This window comes from Diutina rugosa (assembly GCF_008704595.1).
Source record: "Diutina rugosa strain CBS 613 chromosome Unknown scaffold2_size729309, whole genome shotgun sequence".
Classification (NCBI taxonomy): domain Eukaryota; kingdom Fungi; phylum Ascomycota; class Pichiomycetes; order Serinales; family Debaryomycetaceae; genus Diutina; species Diutina rugosa.
In genome coordinates this window covers 420,284-433,857 of record NW_022995199.1, presented here as the reverse complement: position 1 = coordinate 433,857, position 13,574 = coordinate 420,284, and the positions used below count along the sequence as shown (strand labels likewise).

The 13,574-nt window shown below is 44.5% G+C and overlaps 5 protein-coding genes across 5 annotated transcripts; 4 read left to right on the top strand and 1 right to left on the bottom strand. All coding sequences in view use genetic code 12, as the record gives it.

The window, feature by feature from the left end:
* Positions 1-1,339: 1,339 nt before the first annotated feature.
* Positions 1,340-3,397, top strand: SOK1 (Sok1p; the record flags this gene model as incomplete). The annotated part of the gene is made up of 1 exon (XM_034157873.1): positions 1,340-3,397. One exon carries the CDS (start codon positions 1,340-1,342, stop codon positions 3,395-3,397), a length of 2,058 nt encoding a protein of 685 aa, XP_034010348.1.
* Positions 3,398-4,333: 936 nt separating this feature from the next.
* DIURU_004944 (uncharacterized protein) lies at positions 4,334-5,161 on the top strand (the record flags this gene model as incomplete). Its single annotated transcript, XM_034157872.1, has 1 exon — positions 4,334-5,161. One exon carries the CDS (start codon positions 4,334-4,336, stop codon positions 5,159-5,161), a length of 828 nt encoding a protein of 275 aa, XP_034010347.1.
* Positions 5,162-6,479: 1,318 nt separating this feature from the next.
* On the top strand, positions 6,480-7,979 carry DIURU_004943 (serine/threonine protein kinase; the record flags this gene model as incomplete). Its single annotated transcript, XM_034157871.1, has 1 exon — positions 6,480-7,979. One exon carries the CDS (start codon positions 6,480-6,482, stop codon positions 7,977-7,979), a length of 1,500 nt encoding a protein of 499 aa, XP_034010346.1.
* Positions 7,980-8,788: 809 nt separating this feature from the next.
* Positions 8,789-9,316, top strand: DIURU_004942 (MFS transporter; the record flags this gene model as incomplete). Its single annotated transcript, XM_034157870.1, has 1 exon — positions 8,789-9,316. The coding sequence occupies one exon, from the start codon at positions 8,789-8,791 to the stop codon at positions 9,314-9,316; it is 528 nt and encodes a 175-aa protein (XP_034010345.1).
* A 453-nt stretch (positions 9,317-9,769) lies between these two features.
* On the bottom strand, positions 9,770-13,540 carry DIURU_004941 (ubiquitin-specific protease; the record flags this gene model as incomplete). The annotated part of the gene is made up of 1 exon (XM_034157869.1): positions 9,770-13,540. One exon carries the CDS (start codon positions 13,538-13,540, stop codon positions 9,770-9,772), a length of 3,771 nt encoding a protein of 1,256 aa, XP_034010344.1.
* Positions 13,541-13,574: the final 34 nt, after the last annotated feature.

Sequence of the window (13,574 nt, the reverse complement as noted above, 5' to 3'; positions counted from 1 at the left end):
GGGAGAGTTGTCTACAGAGTTGCAATACCTTATAAAGATATTGTCGATCACATTTGTAGTCAACATTTGAATTTGGTGTGATCGGTGTCTATGCCATTTCTTATCCCTTGTCGCAAGTAATACCCCATAGGATCCTTATGTCAATCTGGGTGATTGATGACTTGAGGGTATGCACTGCCTGCTTTGGGAAACGTTTTCGCTTCCGAATGAAACGCTACATTAGTCTAAGTCAATATGAGTCTGAGTCAGAGTCACGTTTCCCTCATCTCACCCTACTTTTTCCCCCCTCGCCATCTCACGTCGCCATGATTGTATCTTGTTCAACCAAATGCCGTGCGGCCGCGAATGTTATCAAACTTAGGGTGACGAGGTTAACAAATGGTTGAAGCCAAGCCAAAATATAACGAAATGTGATAGATCCGAAATGATCTTTATCGTATACAAACCATCGGATTTGATTTTTCCTATTACCGACTATTACCTGATGGAAAACTAATTCTCCACGGCGTTACCGTGCCCAACTGGGCATCCCTCAGACCCGGTTTGGAGACCACGGCGGCGTTTTCGAGTGATTGCTTTTCGTCAACACGAGCCCCGTTTTTTTTTTTTTTTCCTGCGCGCACGTGAGCCCGGCACGGAGGGTATTGTCATCAGACCCATTGGTTTGAGATAGAAGGACACGATAGCAAAGCGACCAGGAATATAAAGTCTAAACTTTTCATGGCTCGAGGGTTGACACACATACCTACATTGTCTTCAACGTAGTGTACCTTCATCACTTCCCATCAACCGAAGATGGCATCGTCGAGGGGTAGGCTCTCGGTGTGTTTCCTACCACCATTATTCCCCCTTGCCTCGACACCACATCTCGTAGCATGCTTCGTTCATGATTCGCACTAGTTTCCATGCGTGCACAAGGGGCTTCCAGCCACGCAGTCGATCAACTTCATTCCATCATGTCTCCAGTCTACTCTACATACAAAACCACACACTGTGTTACACTTATGTGTACATGCCACGTTATGGGTGCTTGGCGTCTCTCGCACCTCACCCCACATTCGCACTCGCCTCGTTGAGCGCCCCAGGGATTCCCGGGCGGAGGTCATGTTTCATTGACGATGTGCCCCGTTGCGGTTGCCTGCAGGCGGCATTTCCCGCATCATTTCTTTTCCTGTTAATAAATAAAAATTTTGTCGTTCGCACTCGATCATAGTTTTACCCCCCACCACTTGTTCGTTGGGTTGTTAATCCCTGGTTTTCACCTTGTCCCACAGCTGACGTCCTCCAGTCTTTTGGTTTTTCCGTTTTCTACTACTATCACTATATCTGGGTAAGGTTCATGAACTTGAACAACCAGCCCGACAACCAAGAAAGCGACCACCAGTTTCGCCCGGTATGCTTCGACTCCCCTCTGGGCGGAACGGCCACTGCTCAGGTTCCCCCGCCACCAGGGCCTTCACTGGGGAAGCGACAACTGCTGCTGCTGCTGCTGCTGCTGCTGCAACTGGAGCTGCTGAAACGTGTTCGCCTTGACCCCCAACTTGTTGACCCCTTGGGTAATGCTGCTCTGCCAAAACTGTTCCATGCAGGGTTCGAATCCGTATCGCAAAAAGAACCACTGGTCCAATCTACGGCGACAACGCCAGTGCCCCCCCAAGAAACCACAGTGTCCGCCCAACCAAATAAGAAGCCCGCTCGCTTTGTCAGAAGATTCAGGTCCCGCCTGTTACCAATAATCAATTATCTGCAAAGACTGCCTGGTTACAAACTGCATTTCTCCACCGCAGCGGCTCTGCTGGCCCTGACATTGCTGAAACACCCTCATCCTCGTCATCATCATCACCATTTGGGAACTCTGATCCCCCCTCTCCCTCCGATCAATTTACAATCGCTCAAGGAAATTGATTTACATGAAATCCTCAAAAACCCTCAGTTGCGCCACGACATATTATTTGACCCTCAATTACAATTCCGGCCAAATTTGGATGGTGAACGAGGAAAGCGGAAAAAGTCTATCATTGATAAGTATTGGTTGGAAATTCAGAAGGAATGTCGTCAATATTTTACACCTCCCAGTGGCCCCATAAAAATCAATCGCTTACCTATTTTATTTCAAACTTTGCGAGATGTTCTCCTCTCGCTCTTGCCCAACAAGGACCGTCCTCAAGTCAATGAAATCATGGATATTGAGCTATTGGTCCAACAGCTTAATCACGGTTCTTTTGATTTCGTGGAGATGGCTCGATGGTTGGGTGATGTGTTCAAAAGCCACTGCGCCCCCATGCGTGATGGCTGGGTGCTGGAGATGATTCAAAAGTTTGTTGATGCTGAGCGGCAACATCTGGTAGAGCTGCTTGTTGCTGGATTGCGGCTGATTTTCCAAATCTTGGAGGCTATGAAGTTGGATGTCGCCAACCATCAAATTCGCATTCTCCGGCCAGTACTTATTGGTACGGCCGTAGACTTCGAGCGGGAGTATTTTCAACTGCTCATTTCCCACAACAAGATTTACATTGATGATTCCTTGACTTGGTTCTACAAAAAATATTCTCAGGCAATCAAGCTGGGGGATGTACGTCCCGATGACTACAGTGACACTACTCTCAAACCGGTTATCATTTCGCTGATAATCGACCTTCTTTCCTGTCGTCACATGGCAACCGAATTCCCAACAACACTTGCGTTTGACCACACACGGTTGGTTTTACTCCGGGCTGATGTCCGTCAACTAGTGTGTGTCCAGTTATGTCTGGTGCTCTATCGTCAATTAGCGGCTAAAAAGCCTTCACGGTTGGCGCCTCTGGTGATCTCCCAAGTGCAGCAAGAAATCTTACTGATAGTAACTGATGACAATGGTAACATCAAGTGGACGAAGAACATCCAAGCGATTGCCCTTCAACTTGTCAAAAATGTTGTCTCATCTCCTGCCACAGCGGTTCTGTCAAAATTGCCCCAAGATGTTGTGGATTTTGCCTACCATTGGCTTATCAAGCACATTCAGCCACTGCTGCCAGTGTATGGTCTTATGGAGCTGAAAGTTTTTAAGGATCTTCTCTCAGAGATCATGATCACGATCGACGAGGAAGCGCCAGCTTTGGCGGCGTCGCAATCGTCGAGCCAACACACATCGTCAGCACCCGCCAAACTGGAGCTGCTGGAACTCAAAAACATCGCTCAACGAATTCTGACTCTAGGCAAATTCCATTGGTCGGTTTTTGGTTGTAACTACACCGAGTACATCAAAATGCACACACCGCCACCTGCGGTGACTCCGGTGGAGAATGAACCGAAGCTGAGATCAAATTCTTTTGATGACGAGGTGGATGATACGGCTTCTAGACAAGTTACTGAAGCCCCTGCATTGGATGAAGTGACTGCAGCAGTTATTTCGACATGACGATATAATGAGTACTACATAATCAGTCCAGGTTGCTTATGAACTCCCCAATCTGGAAGTTGACCTTCAGAATTCTAGTGATTCGGTGTTACTTTTAGATCTGAATGAACGTACCCTTATGAAGCGCAGTACTCTCTCTATATATGTGTTTCTGGTCAGCTTGCAATCTTTGCGTGCCTGTGGAATGATAATAGTATAGCAATATCACGCGGTAAGCGTGAGACACGAACAATTGTTTGACACTAAGGTTCACTGCATGTCGTCGACCCACAGTATTGAAAGCCGCCCTAAACTTACGATTGTAAATGAAGGTCTAAAAGATTGTCCAGATTAGATGTTATACTCGTAGCATTTGACTCGCACCGTAAGGATACCATATCTGACGTGCGGTCAGAATTTGGCAAAACTTGCAAAAGGGGTCTAATAGCTTCAACTTATTTAAACTCACGTGGGGTAAATATATTCTGGTAAAGGCAAAACGGGTTTCACGTAACCGAGAAAAAGGAGCAAGAATGTGACGTGCAGGGCTCCTTATGCAGAATTGTTTTAGTGACCAAAGGCCCTCCCATAAATATCAAATCTTAATACAGAGCCGCGGTCGTCACACATGCGCAGAAAAACTGTAGAGTTTCCAACAACAAATGCGTGATGTTACTCAAAATCGTCAAATGTCGAGGGCACTTTGAGGTATAATGGAGGCTTGAATATAGGGTTGGTCCTCGACATTGTTCGAAGATATCGCTCCCCGCTTTTTTAGTTTACCCAAATCTGCCGTTCCTCACCCGCAGAAATGCGCGCAGCTTACTGTCCAATAACCTGCATTCAACACCCCCCGTATCACATGGCATTAAAGATAAAGGGAAAATTCTTTTCCACATTTAAGACCTAAGCGCGAGTGGAGATAAGTGGAGGCCGATTCTACAGCCGTCGACCATCATGATACGAAAAGTGTTTGATGCAAACGTCTCCCTCATTAAGCACATGGTGCTTATTCCCCTCAAACTTCTTTTCGTCATCACGGTGTACATACCTTTCGTGAAACTACCTGTTCTTATTCCGGCAAAATTTCTATTCGATTTGGAAACGGATTGGCAAGCCGATATTCTGATACTGTGGCTAAGCTCACAGCTCGAATTGTTGGTTTTATCATGTATTCACTTCGTCATGGTCAACGTATTTTTGGGCATAATCGTTGGCCTTCTAACGGGGTTCAATTTGAAGGCAATCCGTTATGTTCTTACTTGGAAACCGAAGTCGAAGATAAAGAAAAAACCGCCAAAATGGGCTCGTCAATCCCGACGATTCGTACTGGAATTGGCACTGTCAAATGTTGTCGTCGAGGAAAACCCCCAAGCGAAGCGTACGCCACTGCTTGAAGATATCGGCTTGTCACAATTACCAGCACCTAAACTGATGATTGTGACGCTGCTGCTGCAATTTGACCTGACGAATAACATGAGACAACGTACTCTGGGGAAATCCCTGCCGAACCGCGCTTCTGCACTGACCTTAGAGTATGAAGATGATGACGGCTACTCCGCTTACATCTCAATGCTACTGGATTCACTGAGTTTGCCGGCTATAGACTCCGCCAACTTGCCTCTGTCGTCAACTCGCAGGTCGAGCTTACACAATATTGACGAAGTCGAGGAGGAAGAATTTAAAGAAAATGCTTCTCACGTTCTTGATAAAGTCGAGAACTTGGCAATTGCAACTAACAAAAAGCTGGCATCGAAGCAACCAGCTGATGGCATTACTACTTAGTTTCAGAATTCTCATTGTACAACTGTGGATCAGTCATTGGTTGGTGGCGCGATTTTATTTTTAGTGGTAGCTCCCCTTGTTTGAAATTTGAAACTTGCATTACCGACAAGAAACACTGTCACTGTACTTAAAATGAACGAATGAACATATTGAACGTTTTATGGTAACTGTCAGATGAGCACGTTCGCGAAAACTACAAAGTTTCACAACTGTTACACATGGAAAAATGAGTCCACGTACGGCGACTTACACGACAAACTTAAAGACTGTCTCACGTCATCTTTTGACATTGTCGAGCATGATACCAAAAGTGTTGGGAATCTAGCCAGTGTCTTACTGCAAGAATTGCGTTTAGCAATAGTTTCTGTTCCTCGAGCACACGTTACGGAATTAACCAAGAAGGCTTTGACGGATATTCGAGATTTGTTACTGATTGCAAAGAAAAGATGGGATTATCTCGGTTGGGACAATACCAAGTTCTATACTAGAGATTGCTGCTCGACACTATTTGTTGAAGTAGATTTCGAAACGTCTCGATTATACTCGAGGTATAATGTGAAATTTCAAATTTGGTATAAGCCGCGTCAATCGCGTTGGCACGACCCCGGTATCTTTATTTCGAAGCAGGAAATTCAAGAGTACATTGTGGCACTGCTTGTCGTACATCCTTCGGAGGACTGGGATAAGCGCAAGGTGGCTAAGACTACCATGGAACAATGCTGGATTCTCGCAAACGCGAAAGTGACGATAAACAATCAGATATGTATGTCACTCATTTGACACGAGTACACCTGATATAAAGTGAATAATAATGAAAGTTAAGCTAGTCAATTGTCCTACTTTAGTTCATGCCACGATGGCAAGCACCAAATCTTTACTGGAAAACATGTAATCTTGATGGATTTAAATGCTTATTCTGCGTCTGCAGAAGAAAATGAGAGATCATTGTGAGAGTCTCCGGATTAATATGTGAAAGATGCGGTCTCTCGTAAAATGGGTTTTTAAAGATGGGGAATCTGCGAAGTTTCTGCTACACCGACATCTTATACATAACTCGTCGTACTCATCATAATAAACAATCATAAAAGCGATTACCTCAAATTTTGTCACCTGACGGAAAAAATTTCCTGAACATCGCCTGCTCCTGCGACCAAGTTTACACTGATTTCTCGCACCCACTGCTCGTGTAGTTAATTTCTGAAGATTCACCCAGGCTGCTGCTAGCGCCACCTCCCTGTCGAGTGCCTTCAAGTCTTTGCTACCAGCCGTACTTTGACCTTCCGGCAAAGGCTGCGTGTTAGCTTAACTTTCAAACACCATGGGTGACAAGTCCAAGAAGCTTGGGAAATGGAGCCGCTTGTTCGGTATAGGTGAGGATGAACAGCTGGCTTCAAGTGTCCTGTCCAAACAAGCGTCTAAAGCCGAGGAAACTCAAGGTCCCCAGAGTCGTCTGGTTACACCTAACCAGCACACCTCCCACTCACACCCGCTGACGCCTTCGCTGGTGCTGCTGGCAGACACCAAACCTTATGATCCACAAGGAGTGACCAGATCGAATATCAACCTGGCTCCTGTTCTGCGTTCCGGCTCTACAAAGAAACAATTGCTGCGGGCTCTGCTGACAAAATCGCCTTCCGTCGTTGAGGCGCCTCGCTTCAAGATGCTAGAAAATGGTAACCATGAACATCATTTGAGGGCTGTCAAACGCCAAGAGAAAATATCCAGCCTTTTAAAAGATTTGCTAGGGGCTAAAAAATTAAGAGATGAGGCAAAACTGGCGGTGTCCTTTGATGTACCTCAACAAGTGGCTCCGAATCAAGTCGGGAAAGCAAAGCCGCCAACTTTAGTGCTGGGCCTTGTCAACTACCTCAATCAACACCCTCAAGGTTTGACCTCGACAACTCAAACTGCTGAGTTGAAACTGGCGCTTCCTTTACTCGCCGATGATCATCGTCTGTTCTCTGAAAAATACGGGAGATGCCAAGAGGTCGTTGGCAAGGGACTGTACGGTGTCGTTAGATTGTCTCACAAGGATGATGAGGTTTTTGCAGTCAAAGAATTCAAGCGTCGGGCACAAGAGTCCCCCGAAAAATATCAAAAGCGACTCACTGCTGAATTCCTGATAATGGCTCTGCTCAAGAATCTCAATGTCATCAAAACCTATGATTTACTCAAAGATGCAAAAGGTGACTTTTGTGAGGTGATGGAATATTGCGCTGGTGGTGACCTTTTTCTGTTGATTATAGCAGCGGGGCGATTGGAGTATGCTGAGGCTGATTGTTTCTTCAAGCAACTCATACGCGGTGTCAACTATATCCACAAGATGGGAGTTGCCCATCGCGACTTGAAGCCTGAAAACTTGATTCTCACGCAAAGTGGTGTGCTTAAGATCACCGATTTCGGCAACCTGGAATGTTTCAAGATGGCTTGGGAGGATGAAGTTCATATGCTGGTTGGTGTATGTGGTTCGCTGCCATATATCGCTCCTGAGGAATTTACTCAAGAAGAGTTTGATCCCCGAATGGTCGATATTTGGGCTTGCGGTGTGATATACATGGCGATGCGAACTGGTCGGCAATTATGGAAGTTGGCTGATGCTAAGGCTGATGGTTTCTATGCTGAATATCTTGAGAAGAGGAAACAGGAAGGTGGTTATGAACCTATCGAGCTGTTGAAGCGAGCCCGTTGTCGAAATGTTATATACTCAGTCTTGGATCCGAAACCAGAAAGACGTATAACAGGGCCACAAATTTTACAACTGGAATGGGGCCGCGAAATTAAAGTGTGTGCAGCGGGAGACGGAATCGATCCCTATTAGCCATATACGAAGATAACACGAGTCACACTCTTTAATGTATTACTTTAAAACGTGCGGTACATGTATTTGAGCTTGAGGCAAGTACTAGTGGGAGAAATATGACTTTCAGCAAGTCCTCGTCGCACAATATGTAGCTTTGTGAAACAATCTCTAAACTAATGGTAACTATCGAAAAAGGGCACGTTTTGGACGTTATTTCTGAATAACTTTTGAAGCTATCCTTTTTCTTTTGACAGTGCGCTCCACCTTTAGGGGTTTCATATTCGAGGTCAGTGGCGTATCAACCTTAGTTTTTAAAATCAAATGCCTGTTTAAATCTTGAGCCCAAATTGTTTAGGAAAAATTCTCAGGTCATTAAAACTGATGTCCCCGCCAATTATTTAAAGGGGATGAACGACAAGTTACTTGACTAATGAACTCCCAAATTGAGTCTGTGGAAATCCACAGCCTCCCACCACCATTGGAGCATTCTGTGAGAAGTGATCGAGACTATTTTACCTTAAGCGCAGCCTTAACGTCACAAGAACAAGATGCCGTTCCATTGCAACTAGTACCCCCTATGACAGCCCGAAACCCACCCAAAAATAGACATCGAATCATCGCTTGTTTTCTATGGACAATGGCTCAAGGGTTTAGTGATGCAGCACCAGGCGCATTATTGCCAACAATGGAGAGCCATTATGGTATCAGTTACGCAGTTGTGCTGATAATTTGGATTGCAAATGCTATAGGATTTATCCCTGTGTCAATGTCGTTCCATAAAGTAGAACCCATAATTGAAGCGAGTGTTTGGTTCCAGGTCTCTAACAATGTGCTGCTTGTGTCTGAGTATTATGTACGCTATTGTTCTGCTGGGTACCATCTTCCCAGTGGTTTGTGTCGGCTTCTTCTTTGGTGGAATCGGAGCAGCAATTGGCAATACTTATACAAACATATTTTTAAGTCGATTGAACAAGCAGCTGAAATTTTTGGGTACTCATCATGGATTTTACGGCATAGGTGCTACCATCTCCCCGATTATTGCAACAAGTGTTTTCAAGGTTGGTTTCAAGTGGAACTATTTTTACTTTATATTATTGGGTATGGCGATTTTCCATTCGGTTCACACTTACATTGCATATAGAGGGTGTGAAACCGATTTAGCTCTTTGCATTGAGGCCACTAGAAGTGACGAGAGCCAGGCTGTGTTTCGTGATGCTTTCAAAACTAAAACCACGTGGTTGCTAGCATTCTTTTTATTCTTTTATCATGGCCTGGAGGTTTCAATGGCGGGATGGATTGTCACTTATTTTATCAACTACCGTCATGGAAACTCCGCTACCACGGGCTACAAATAGCTTCTGGGTTTTGGGCTGGACTTACAATAGGAAGAATGCTTCTTACTCGTCCATTGCATCGGTTTGTGGGAGTACATCATGGAGTTGTTTTAGTGCTGGCGATTGCGATTGTGCTAGTTCTGCTACAGTGGATTCTATCTGACGTTTATGCTATTGCAGTTTTAGCAGCCTTCCTGGGAATTTTCATTGGTCCCAACTATCCCTTGATGGTGACGTACACCTCATTTAATGAAGCGATTCCACGCAAAATTTACCTCGTCTCTATGACGCTAATGACCACACTTGGACTGTCAGGTGGAGCTTTCTTCCCATTCATGGTGGGTTTAATCACACAATCTGCGGGCTCATATGTCGTTCTCCCGGTTTTTATTGGACTATATTCGGCTATTATCGGAATCTGGCTAGCTTTGCCAAATCTCGAGAAGGCTAGAACTTGTCGATGTTTCTCAAAAATCAATTGATTATGTCTCGCTTCAATGGCTTAACAATATCTTTACAACCATCCTTTACATACACAATGTAGTAAGGAGTTGCGGTATTACCCTCACTAAAATCGAACACCTCCAGCTCAGGCACTCTTGTGACGACTTCATCATTATACTTTCTCCACATATCACGCTCGAAATCCTTGATGTAGACCCAGTAATGGCCATACAGGGCCTCTCCTCGATGTATAAATATGGCGAACACAGAATACCCCACCTTGTTATAGTCATCAAATTGAACGGAAACTTTATTTTGTAGATCTCGTATTTCGGCATCGATCTCTTTAAGTTTCATCTCCAACTCTTCGATAGCTCTGTCAATAAAATTGATTGTGGATTCAGACACCGTAAGTGAAGAGAGTTGCTCTGTATCAACACCCCGCAGATTTTCCTCCTTGGAATCACGTTCTTGCATCTCAATATCCGATGAGTCGTCAGCTTTTACCGTATAGGACTCACTGATCATTGTGTTGGGCGAGCTTTTCAAAGCGCCCTTCGTTGAATATTCTTGACTTAAAAGCTTCGTCATGTAACTTTTTACGCCTTTCAAAGAGTCTAGAATCAGCAATTTGGTACTGGGGTTCGGCATGGTTATTTTACTCCTCTCATCACGGAGGAAAGAAATTTTCTGCTTCCAAGTGAAAACCTCTGCTCGTCTAGCAATCATTTGCGCATCATCTGAATCAAGATATCGATCTAAGTAAATGTGTTCTCCAAATGGAATAGGATCGAGTGCCTTATACGCGACAAGTCGCTCGCGATCGAACATGACACGTTGAACATGAAATTGCAAGACATCAGGAAGTTCCAGAATCGTGACCAGTTTTCGGCACTTCCCACCATCCAACTCAACTAAATCCTCACTGAAATAGGTATCTAACGAGTCATAGATGTCCTTGGGATGTTCACTGATATTGATGATCAAGGAGAAAAATCTTTCTGTCAGAATTCTCGGTGATTTTGTGGCATCTAAAGGCGTTATCGTTTGTTTCGTCTTACCCCCAAATAATCGCTTGATTAAATCATTTTGTTCTTGATCTGTATCAAGCAGTATAGGAGGTAGCGCTGTTTCAATTTGAAAAGTGACGTTTTCAATGCACTCGGTCACATCTTGTTGGCGCCCCACTTCGATAGTCAGTTCAATCTGGTCAGAGCTGATTGGTAACAAAGCTCGACCTGGTTGCTCATCTGTGAGTGACTCGTTGAATGTTTGTGGATTCTGGGATTGTGGCAAGTCTTCAACTTCCACTTTTGCTTCGGGTGGTGTGACTTTCAGCACAGAATCTTTTAATTTTATTTCACTGACTCGCTCATCAGTGTCCACAATGTACGAACTTCCTGTGAGTGAAGTATCATCCTCGTAATCGCTGTTACTCTCTGATTTACACTCCGTCATCAAATTTTCATCAACAAGATCATCAACAAGCCCCAAATCTTCCTTCTTTTTGAAGTCAAAATCAACCGGAGTCAGCAAAGGAAGAAATGCCAAGTATGCCAATTGCTTCAGCGGTTGAACACAACGACGATTGGCATGTATCAATTGGTAAAATAAATCAGCCAAGTGGTAAATGAATTGATTCAGCCGCTCAACCTCAATGGGATCAACACGGCGACCTCCAATTTTTCGAACAGATGCAATTTCGTTTCCGATTTTCACATTATGATGGTCGAATGCAAGAATCTCTTTGCGAAGCGGCTCTAAACAAAAGTAGTATTGAAGCAATGAATTCAAATAACAGGTGTTGCCAATATTGTCTAAACCTGCGGGCCACATATCTAATGGGAGAACCAGAGAATCTATTTGCCCAGTTGCAAGAAATTGATTGAGTACAACCAGATCTCGAACTTCCGCGATTCTCCTCAAAGCTGCACGAAGAGGTCTCGTATCATCAGTGTTAATCAGGATCTCTTGGAACTTCAGCACTAGCATGAAATCCGGTTCATGAGAATCCACACCTAAAATGTTGTACGCTGTCTTCGTATCTCCCTCAAAAGGGATACACAACTGGGGTAGCTTTTTCTCGACGTAATCCAACAAGCAAAACAGCTTCCGATGCACCGCGATTGACAACAACGCTCGATGAGTCGCACGAATTTCGGCAGCATCCGCATTCAACATATTTTGCTGCATGAGATCATCAAGTTTATACTCGTATGCTGTGATCACCACTTCATCTTCCGTCACTTCCGAAATTGCCAACATCTCCTCGGCTAGCAGTACGGGTGGTATTTCCTTGGTCAAAAAGTGTCGAATAGAAGGTCGCACCGATGCAATCAACTCGAGCTGTTTGTAGTAAAATGGATAATTTCGGGGATCCTGGGCCACTTGGAACTCATAAGAGGCAATTATCAGTGAATCTTCAATATTTGGCAAATATTTCTCATCAACGGCCACACCGAGAGCCGCGAGAGAATCAATATACTCGTACAACCCGGTAAATTGACCTTTAGTAGTCATTTGTTGAACCCACGCATTCAAGCGACCACGCCCACCACGAATGTTTGCCAAATTTTTCATGGCGTCAACATAATATAACCTATTAGATGGGTCACTTGTAGTAGACAAATCGAAACATTTGATAAGAAGCTCGTCTTGGTAGAATGGATATGCCAGCAATGCCACAAACAGGGACGGTGGCAGGTCGGGATCCTCAGAAAAATAATGTACAGCCTGACTGCTGTCCAAATCACCGGCGCAGCGTATGACATTCAGGGACAGCCACAGATAACGTAGAAAGGAAAAATTGCCTTCCAAATTCAAACTTCTCGCCTTCCAAATTAACTCAAATATTCTTCTTGTGAACTCCAGTTTCAAACGAGTAGCAACTTCTAGATTGGGTGGTATGAGTTGGGTACCATCTTCGTTTAAAGTGAAACCCATCAGGTTCACAAGCATTTTAACATCTATCTGTGCATCCAAAACCAGTTGGGACAACGTTATGGTCTTATTTTCGTCGCCCGGCTTGTGTAAGAGAGGTCCCTTCAAAACCCTGATGAGGTACAGAATGCAGGTTCCTGCTGTTGGAATTGTGTCTTCCAGAAGCGTTGGATACTTCTGCATCTTTGCATGCATATAGCGAGACTTAATGATCTCAGAATTTGTCAACAGTTCCATCGCATCGCCATCGAACTCCGAATCGAATATCAGAATACGTACTGACTTTTTTGAGAGACCCTCGCTTCGAAAGAAGACATCCTCAATCGGTGATTTCCCAAAGATAGCAAGCGTCATTTGATCATCCGTACTAAGCCAATTCTGCAGAATAGCATAAAATTCGAGCTTTTCCTTACCAGTAGTTCTGAAGGGATTTCCCACGCGATCTTCGAGGATTCGAATCTCTAAATGACGCAATTTCTCCCCGATCAACAATCCCCTGACAATTGAAAGCTGCTGTTGTCGTTCGGGAAGCTGAATCTTCGAAACCAGCGGAGCGAATTCAACTTGATCATTCAAACTTTCGATTTTAGAGAACTTCAAAGGGCTCACGAGACGTCCACTATAATTTAAAGGTCGTTCCGGCAAAATCAGATGATTGTAATGAGCCATGTAAGCCTCCAGCCACCGCAAATCATCCACAATGCGGTCCCAGGTTTTGACCGGCTGCAATGATAAGTAATCAGCACTGATAACTGTCGGCGTGTACAGTGGAGATATAGTGGGACCAGTCGATTGTGTCAGCTGCGTCTCTAACAGCAATGGCAGCTCCTCCAGACGTAGCATTTTTGGCAGATCGTCCATTGTGGCAACACTCAAGACGTGACACTATTGAGGG